The 10,758-nt window shown below is 37.1% G+C and overlaps 1 protein-coding gene across 1 annotated transcript in view; it reads right to left on the minus strand.

Annotated features, from left to right (window-relative positions):
• The window catches only part of si:dkey-220k22.1 (multiple epidermal growth factor-like domains protein 9), a 71,981-nt gene extending 63,634 nt beyond the window's left edge, over positions 1-8,347 (minus strand). The window contains exon 1 of the mRNA XM_067407969.1: positions 7,738-8,347. Coding sequence (XP_067264070.1) covers positions 7,738-8,248 — 511 coding nt within the window. The 5' untranslated portion in view covers positions 8,249-8,347. The remainder of the gene's footprint in view (positions 1-7,737) is intronic.
• Positions 8,348-10,758: the final 2,411 nt, after the last annotated feature.

Raw genomic sequence — 10,758 nt, forward strand, 5'->3', positions numbered from 1 at the left:
ATGTAAAGGTTACAGCTTTGTTCTGTTTGAATGAGGATTAAAGCTTTTGTTTAACAGCTACATATCTTACAGGGCTGGGAGCATTGACCTAAATTCACCTTTGGCACATTCTTGGAAATAATTCCTTCTCCAAATCTTTTTTTTTGTTTTTTTTTTTGTAGTCATCCCTCACAAGAAAATATTGAGTAGGTTCAAATGTCTGCATGAGGGTCTCACTCCATCTTTAAAGCCATCATGGCAGACTGTAGGTCGGCTCCAGACTGTAAAATGAAGGTTGTCAGCGAAAGCAGCTAAAGACTCGTCTTGATCGATGAGCTGACAAAGAGATGGTGAATGAAGCCATCAGCTGTGCTAACTCACACACTGATCCCAGTACTTAGAGCCTGAGAAATCAAAAAACGAGAAAAAAGGGGAAAAAAACTGATGCATGCACAATATTTCTACAGTACAAATAAATGTTGAGCTACTCTCTTAACAAACATTTTTGCACTTTTCAGCCCAGGCTCATTGGGAATGATCACCTGTGGCGATATTTCTGCAAAATGACTTTACATCTTGCATGTTTCGTGACAAAGTCCAAATACACATTTATACGAAACAGATGAACATGAATATGTTAAAGTTCTTTTCTGGTTCTATGCATGATTCAAACACATATGCGATCATTCAGAAGATCTATACGATGGATTGATGGATGGATGGATGGATGGATAAAATTAATTCAATATTTTGATTAGTTGTCTATTTAGAATCGTAAGACAATCGTGATCTGTTTTAAATAAACAAACACAAATCTTATCCAGAATCGTGCAGCTCTAGTGACTGGCACTAAAAGCTTAAAGGGATAGTTCACCAAAAAATGAAAATTTGATGTTTATCTGCTTACCCCCAGCGCATCCAAGATGTAGGTGATTTTGTTTCTTCAGTAGAACACAAATGATGATTTTTAACGCCAACCGTTGCCGTCTGTCAGTCGTATAATGCTAGTGGATGGGAACTTCTACTATAAGAGTAAATAAAACTTGCATAGACAAGTCCAAATTAAACCCTGCGGCTCGTGACGACACATTGATGTCCTAAGACACGAAACGATCGGTTTGTGCGAGAAACCGAACAGTATTTATATAATTTTTTACCTCTAATACACCACTATGTCCAACTGCATTCATCACTCGATTCGTTTGGTCTGATCGCGCTCTGACAGCGGCAGTGAGGTCTCGTGCATATACTTCAATGAGAGTGAGACATCGCTGCCGCTGTCAGAGCGCGATCAGACCTCACTAATGAGTGCTGCACGCGGTTGGACATAGTGGTGTATTAGAGTTAAAAAAGGATATAAATACTGTTCGGATTATCGCACAAACCGATCGTTTCGTGTCTTAGGACATCAATGTGTCGTCACGAGCCGCAGGGTTTAATTTGGACTTGTCTATGCAAGTTTTATTTACTCTTATAGTAGAAGTTCCCATCCACTAGCATTATACGACTGACAGACGGCAACGGTTGGCGTTAAAAATCATCATTTGTGTTCTACTGAAGAAACAAAATCACCTACATCTTGGATGCGCTGGGGGTAAGCAGATAAACATCAAATTTTAATTGTTGGGTGAACTATCCCTTTAATGCTCTACGGCATTTAAAAATAACAAACCTACGCTAAGGTGCAAAGAATTATACAAAAATATTGATAATATGCCCCCATAATCATAATTTGGCTGCCATTTTACTGTCTCTAATGTTCATTTCAGCTGGAAACTGCAGTAAAATGTACAGTATATACAGTAGGTAAGTTTTTGGACTTTTGCATTAAATGCAGGTAGAGGCATGTACTTACAATGAGCCTACACCCTAGACTTGAATGTGATGGTTTCAAGACTAACAACTTTATTTTAGGTGCCTTCAATGCTAAAACACTTGATGATAAGCAGACAGTAACATATATTAGTCATCAGATGCATAGTTTCCAAAAATGTATCCCTTGTTTTTGATCAGCAGGGATGTCACACATAATCGTAACATGTTTGGGCAAATGCCTATGATTAGAATCAGTAGCTTTGCCGTTGTTATGTAAGAAATTTACAGGACACTTATATAACGTGGCCCGACACATGCCCGTGAGACAACATACTGACCCTCAGGGGTGAGCAGCATGGTGTCATGGGTGATGGGGCCACTGTCATCCTGCTATGCCACATGACAAATTGTGTGGCACTGGCACTGAGAGAAGCGGAAAACATGAGCACTGTCATACAGCCACATTCAGTGTGAAACGGAGCTGTGTTCAATGAGAAAGCCAATAAACGTGCCTGTATGACAGGAGAAACTTATAAGCGAATGACCACAAACAGGCGTGGTAAATGATAGATGTGTGTCAAATTAAATTTGTTGAATTAGTGGCTCAGAATTAATACAACTACTTTCAACCAAATCAATAAATATGCGTGGCTTAGTGGTAAAGTCTTAGCTTGAAACCAAATGAATTGTACCTTCAAACTTCATTCTTTTGAGTCTCTAAGGCACATGGTGTGTAATAACAATTACTTCTTAGTAAAAAAAAAAAAAAAATGAGACGTATAAACCTGTCCTAAAATTCATTTTTGAATAAGCTGATTATCTAATTGCCTGGGTGCAGTATCAGTTTAGTCTCAAAGACATGCACACATTGTGAAAGCTCTGTATATGCACACCAAGTTAAGCGTGTGCTGATATCCTTGCTCCTGCTCTTTGTTGCATGCTCAGTCCAAAAACTGACAGTCTTCATTTTCATCAGAGCACTTAGTGTGCTGGCGAGCAGAGGGTGAGGCAGAGATAAACATCTGAGCAATATCTACAGTATATGTGCACTTTTTGATATTCAACTGATTGGTAATTCTATAGAGGGAGAGCGAGAGGGAGAAATGCACTGTGTTGGGTATGTCAGGGATGTATATTTTATATAAGGGTTGTAAATCAGATAAATTCAGCTTTAACAATGACAAGCTCAATCACTGGCCTAATACCATAGGCAAAATAAACTTAGTTCGCATACTGTTTGCATGAGGAAATTGCACAGGGACATAATAATAGGATATATACATATTATAAGCTTTGTGTTTTAGCAATGAGGTTTTCTTGACATATCCGAACCCAGACTCACACTGTATGCCTGATATACTTTGCCAGTAAATTCATTATGAATTTGACTTTCAAATGGTTGAGGGAGAGGATAGTAAGAGCTTGGCTATCAAACACAGGCAGAAGGGCAGTTATCTGTGTATTGTGGCTCTAGGACTCCTGAGAGTTTTTAATCAGCCAGAAAAATAAATCTGTGCTGAGTCTGGAAGCGTCTACTCTTCACAAAAGAACTGGATTTAGGGTGTTTGTAGGCCTGGAGCTCTATTAAGAATGGCAGTCTAAGCAACAGCAGAGCAGTGCTTTTATAAAACTCCCAGATGGGAATCCACAAATAAGGTGGAAATCAACATGTGCTACACAGCACATAATAAAACCAAATTAATTGCTCTTTTTAGCTCATTTGCATATTCAAAGAAAAGTAGCTTTAGACCACCAATACAATCACAATACAGCAGAATTCAAGTATGTTTGCATCACTCATCATTATTTTAGTTTATCACTTCTTTAAAAACAATCTGTATTATATAAAGTGCTATATGAATAAATGTGACGACTTGGCATACTGTAGCATTAAAAACTCATTTCAGTTGGATAGTATTAATTTGGCATATGAGACATCAAATAACTTGTCTGAATTTTAAAGTCAATAGACTTATTCATGTTCAAACAGCCAAACCCAAGCAAACACAGTTTGTTCTATTCAGAGCATGATGTGGAATGCTTTTAATGTCAAAAGGAAGTTCAGACCACAGCATAAATTTTGAAAGTGCAACACATCGAACTTACTACTACAGTAGTTTTAACAAAAATCTAATCAAAAACTGTTGTTATGTCCAAGGACGTATGTGTTTTTTTTAATTATTATTATTATTTATATAAAATGATGTTTGTGGTTGTGGTGTTCTCTCTTTTGTTTTCTCTCTTTATGTGTGTGTGTATGCTTTCCTGACAGGTTAAGGGTTACCACCTGTGCTTCAGTGGTCATGTGAATGCTACCTGCGTACTGATTGGTGTATTTCCTGATTACTATGGCATAAAACTACAGAGACGGCATTGATGAAGAGAGAGACAACGCAGTGTGTGATCTTACGCTCTCCAGTCCCAGAGGAGTGTAGCGCGTGTCACGCTTTTGGTCATTGTGTTGGGTTATATGAGTTATGTTGCTTTCAGTGGATAATTCCTATCATATATTTGTGGGTAATGTAGGGTGGAGGATTCCGATATCTTTTCTCCTGGTTATGTTTTAGTTAAGGAGGGAGGGAAGTTAAATGTTGTTTTGTTTATTTCTTTTGGGGACAGGTAATTTAGTATTCATTCTTTTAGGTAGAGGTTTTTTTTTTGGATTTTCTTTTTATACAAGTCCTCCACTTGAGGTAATTATTCTGTTTTTGAATTATTTGTCATCCTTTAATTTCTTTCCACTTCATACTCCTGATCAATAAATAAAAGGCAGACATGCCACTTAAACTGAAAACCTAACCTTTGGTGGTTTTGTGACTTGTAGAGCCAAATGTAGAGGAATGTAGAGCCAAAGATTTTTTAAGTCTCTCCAATTTTTTTTTTTTTTGTTCGTTCGATCCCTATTTACCCGGGACAAAAATGGGAGGACGCAACACTGTACTGTAAGGGATATTAACACAGCTGAAGACTTTATGTGTACTGTAATTTGTTTGACCTCATGTTACTTCAAACCCGCTCATGAAACTGCTGAGCAAGGACAGGACAGTAGCTGAAAAACATCCATCGTACAAGCCTGTGTGTGTCCTGCAGTCCTGGGGATTTATGAAATGACTTTCACCGTCCTTGTCTGAAATGTGTTGTAATAAGCCACACGCTGCTCACACGAAGAGCACAATATGACATGATCGCGACAGTATAACTCTAACAAATGATCTATTGGCATTTTTTCTTTTTTTAAACAACCATCTAGTTCACCACATACCAGTTCAGCAATAAACCAATCTCATCTCCACAAGGCATTTCTGTGAACCATTTGCATTTCTTTTTAATGTTTATGACATGCGCTCTTGATGAAATAAAGTGTGATATTGCTTGCTGTTCTCGGCTTGCATATGGCAAAGACCCCCTTCTAAGACCACCACAGCATAAACAAGCATCACTGGGAAATGATTTTTCCTGATTGCAATGCAATAAAAACAACACATTACATGAGTCATTGAAGGTGGGAAAGTACAAATTAAAGATTCTTTCTGGAGAAATACTGGTTCATATTCTTGTTTTGTTTACGGGCTAATCCTGCACTTGTTAAATAGCCCTAAATATAGCACAAGTGTCAATTTTATGAGCGTTATTAAATCCTGAAATCTGCTAGTAAAGTGCATTCTTGTAAATCTTTAAATCATCTTTAATAGGGGTTGACATTTAAACATGAAAATGTCTAAATTAAAAAGCACAAGAAAAGCACAATATATAATAATAGTTTTTCATATTTTAACTCATATTTAAACATCAGACTGTCTCTAAACTAGGCTAAACTGACAACTGTAGTTGTTATGCAATTTAATGGCAACTATCTTTAATTTTGGTGAACTTAATTTTTGTACAACATACTGTGTCCATCCACATGCATAAAGATGAAAAACATGATTTCACCCTAATCTTATTTCTTTTTTTCATTGCTTGTCTATTATTCACCACTGCGGAAACAGACCTATTGTACAGCGCAGAATATAATGGAAGGAACTAAAATGAGACAATTACTAGTGTGTCCAAGCGCAATAATGCTGCATTAGTGCTACAAGACTGATTATTGATCACTATGCTTTGCAGGAACACAATAAAGAAGACAATCATTTACTAACATTTTTAATAATAAAAATTCTAAATTTTGGGTGGTCTGTATATGGGGTAAATTACATTAAAAGAACTGTAGCTCAAGTTAAGGTGCTCTGATTTTTGTTTTTACAATAACTTGTGTAGGTGTTATTTGAATCTGAGTCTGAAATCATTTTTTGACAGAATGAGGTGAAAGTTAAGGTTCCTGATACCACTGCTAACATTAAACATGCACAAACTGTAGATTAAAAAACAGTTGCCAGAACAAAATTCCAAAGATGTTCTTATTCAGTCATCGCAACACAATATTTAACATCACAATGTCTCGATCAGATCCTGAATATTATGCGATTCTAGGTTAATCTTTCTAATACGATGCTATCCAGGTCACCTCTGACCCTAAAATTATGTCATCGATGTCTGGGGAAACAAGGGCACTAAACTTACCACACTAGGAACAAAAGTCAAACACCAGCTATTTTAGCCTTTCAAACCTTCACCCCACTCATAAATCAGATAATCACGACAAATGTTTCAAGGCAAAAATAAAAAACAATGAAAAACAAAGGCACAAAATGCCTTGAAATATGAAAATAAAATGAGAGTCATCATATGTATATTAAGCTGCTGAATCAGTGGGTTTAATGTGACATATCCGCTCTTCTGTGGAAGCGAATTAAGACCTGCAGTAAACAACAAAGGGCTAAAATCCAGAAACAAATCCCAAACAGACACAGAGCCGGTCGCCTTTGGGCTGCTACAGAGAATGAGATGTTTTTTATTTACTATAATCTCAAACACCTGTCTCCCTGCACAGTACAATCACTTCCAATGAAGTCCAGAGGGCTGCAGATCACATACAATCTTAACTGAACCTTTGATTATACCTCATAAGGCTGGTTCACTTTTCTTTTAACTGCATTTCATCCCACTGCTCTCACTGAATATGTCCAAGTTCAGACTGAGAGAATTTAATGATACCAAAAAAAGAGGAATTTATCACCCTTTTTCCAAGTAAGAAACTGTCAAGATTAAAGATGAATATGAATAGTCTATGACAACTAAATCTATTCATTTCATTCTATTAAACCGATAAAGCAGACATAAAGGTGCTGATACTACACTGGATATGACCTTACTTACATTTACAATGAATCATCCTTATTCTCAAAGCTAGCCTGGAATCATGTAACTCAAGATAAACGAGTGGAAGGTTTAAGATTTATGACCGTTTTCCTCTTTTGGCAGTCAGATGGTAATTAATCACATTAAAGCAATTAAGAAGGTTGTCTCTGTGCTACTGGCCTGATCTCTAATGTCCTTCAGATTCACAGCTATAAAACACTGGTTTGTGAAAAGTATTTATATGTCAATTCATTTATGATACAGCTGAATAATCAGTATTACCACAAGACCTACAAAGAGAACTGAGACAAAGGAGTATCTCTGAACAAAGATGGTTGGCTACTGGTTTGTTGTAACTGATCCTCTGGAAGCAGTGCAACAACTACTGCATATTTTAAAACACTTTCAGTTTGACACTCCACTCTATTAAGCTTTGACTTTACGGATGAAATAGTGTGTAATTTTGTCAGAGTGCTGTAATGAAGATAAAATGTAGCAGGACTTAACAGCTTGTGCAGGTGTAAACCTATTGCAACCCCTCAAAATCTGTTTTGCAGAGGCTGGGAAAGAAATTCAAGGACACACTACGGCCTGCTTTTTTTGGTAGCTGGTCGAGGAACACACTCCAAATTGAAGCCACGTTTGGAAACTTGCATACTTGTCATCATGTCACTGAAAAGGGAGAACTGAATGAGAACCTACCTTTCTCAGTGGTCACGACAAGAGGCTCTGAGGTGCTTTTCACTGTCCATGAACTCTTTGCAGTATCCAGTGCAGGTGGTGTTGTGTTTTTTGTCTCAGTAATTGGAGAATAAGAAGTAGGTTTTACTGTAATGTTTAGTGTTGTGGAGTTTTCTTTGATTTTACTACCTTTGGAGGTTGGGTTCATTGTTTTGGTCAGAAGCGCTGCCGTGGTGGTCAGCCAGAAGGGCTGTAGTTGGTTAGTTTTACCAGTTGTTTTGAAATTCCTGGTTGTAATGGTCATTGCGGTTGTCAAAGGTGAAAACCTGGAGTCCCTGTCGTCCTCCTGTAAGTGGTTTGGGATGGTGGTCGTCTCCAACGTCTCATCCAACACAGCACGCGGGAGTCTCGCGCCTGGAGACGCGTTCTCATCGCTCAGGCGACGTACAGCACGCGACAAACCAGCTGTGTATCCAAACAACAATAACTCCAAAACTGAGAACAGTAACATAGTGTAACGCATACACGTCATTTTGTTCTTTAACTCCCCATGTGAAACGTTTCAATTGTATCCTTTAGTTCTATAGACAGTTTTTCCTACTATCGAATCCGTGTTTCATCCAATTGTCTCCACTTGTCCACTCGCGCTGTGAACTGCACGGCTTCACTCCAGCGGGACTGACAGTTGTAAACCTCGCCTACTACGGCCACGGCCACGCCCCCACCCAATCAGAACGCAGGCTACATGAAGATTGACGTAACACTGCACCAATCATACGACTGTGAGGAGGAGCCTCCAAACTGACAACTCAATGAGCTGTCTTGAAAAGTGACAAAAGAAAGAAAACAGCTGAAAACATTGCGAGATACTATGGAGATAAAAGCCTAGCCCTAGGAAGAGCCTGCAGTGAAAATGAAAGGTTCTCAAAGTAAACTACGGGAATTTGCAGCAATGAAAAATATGTAGCCTACTTAATATTTATAAGATGGATTTCTATATGCAATGTACACTATTTAATACAACGCATTCATGATATTTGTATAACATACGCATTATTATTTAGAATATATCAACTGTAAAATTTAACAAAACAAAAAAGAAAACATAACCCGTAACCCGTGTATGTGCTTAACACCACATTATGGAAAGGGGCAATTTAACGGCCTTGAATTCAGACCATGTTAATGGCTTGATTGTTAAAGGATCATTTAAAAAAAAAAAAAAAGTTCCATTCACCTAAAGCAGGCTTAATAAATGTACGAGAAAGACACTGAATAAAAGTGTGGCCTACACTACAGCGTAATTGCGTCATCTAGTGGTGACGCACTATAAGTAAAGAATACGCTCTCAGTTGTCACAGTTGTCGACGACTGCGTGGCTCCGAGCGAAATTTATTTTTACTAGTATTTTAACAATAATTTGGATAAATAATAAAATATAATTTAATAATTAAAATATGAAAATAGCTAAAATATTGAAATATTGAAGTATTGTCACAGGCTTTTCTGGGGGTTTGGCCATTAAAAAAAAGAGAGTGATAAAAAAAAAATACAATACCTTTTGTAGCCTATTTACTTTTGATCCTCCAATAAGGAAATTTAACATCTTGTAATAAAAAGTAAAGAATTAAAATAAAAAATGTAGGCTACACATTAACCCTACTGCACACCTGTTGATGGCACATGAAAAAAATATTCCATATAATGTTTTGGTTTATTTGGGAAAAAAATGGTATACCAATGGTATATTCTATACCAACAATGATATAGAATCATAGAGAAAATTATCATAAGACAGTGCTCAGAGAGGATTTTTATTTTTATTTTTTTTAAATATCAAAAAATCATTAAGTAAAAAGGTAAAAGACATTGATATATTGAATTTGAGTATGTAGTGTGTCATAATGTACTTCATGTACTAAGATTTCCCTCTGTACGAAACAAAAAGCTGTTCTTGTGAAATAGAGGTGTATGTTATCATTTTTGCACATCACTTTGGGTGTTCCTGCACACCCAGGAACCCTGCATCTTCCCTTCTTATAACACATTATGGCCAATGTGAGGTATTGTCCAAAACATCCTCGAAAAAGTACCCCTTATTGCACAACGTTGCCCTGAGGCAACGAAAAGAAAACCTGAATTTCTGAACATGCAAAAATAAATAAATAATAAAACCTGACAAAAGGCTTCTCTACACCTTCATACAGACACACATGTTTTTTTTTTTGTTTTGTTTTGTTTTTTTTTGTACAGTTTTTTGTCATTTTAAATAAGATAGTTACTAAAGCAAATAATCTTGCCTTCTCCTCTCATGTGCTCCTGTGACCATGTGTCAGAACAGGATGTCCCACCTTCAAATGGTGCTTGATAGTGACTCCCACACCTTACTGGACTCTTCTTTGATACTTCATCAACCTTTCTGATTGGTTATAATGATTTAAAGAAAAATGTATTAAAGAAAACTTTCTGTTTCCTGAGAGCAACGCTGTGCTGTAGAGGGTTAAAATCACTACACTGTGCAAACCACTACTTTTCATGCCATTTTAACGATGTAATTTGCATATTTTTGACAATGAGAAATAATCTATTCTTTATAACAAGCTACTGTACGCACACCACCTTGCTGAGCATTTACATAAGTACATAATTCAGTGTGTGCACTTGATGACATTCAATCCTTAAATCAAGAAATTTCATATGCAGGCATTTTTAGCTGGACATTGATCCACGGCTCTCTGGAAAAGTTCAAAGGCTGGTTTGATGTCTGATGGTGGTAACCCATAACTGTGTAACGCAACAGAAATGCTTCATTTAGCTTAAGATTCATCCTGTGAAACTATATAATAAACTGTACATGGGTTTTATCTTTAGCAGTCATTCAGGAAGGTAGTGACCAAAGAGTGCATGAAGAGTGCTGATAAAGAGAGAGAGAGAGAGAGAGAGAAGGATGTTTCAGGGACGTCACAGATGTGTGGTTGACATTAAGCCTTTATTTGCAATTGGACTCTGAGTTGTTACTCCACCCTTAAGAAGTTTATCCGC

This window comes from Chanodichthys erythropterus, chromosome 13 (genome assembly GCF_024489055.1).
Source record: "Chanodichthys erythropterus isolate Z2021 chromosome 13, ASM2448905v1, whole genome shotgun sequence".
In the NCBI taxonomy this organism is placed as follows: domain Eukaryota; kingdom Metazoa; phylum Chordata; class Actinopteri; order Cypriniformes; family Xenocyprididae; genus Chanodichthys; species Chanodichthys erythropterus.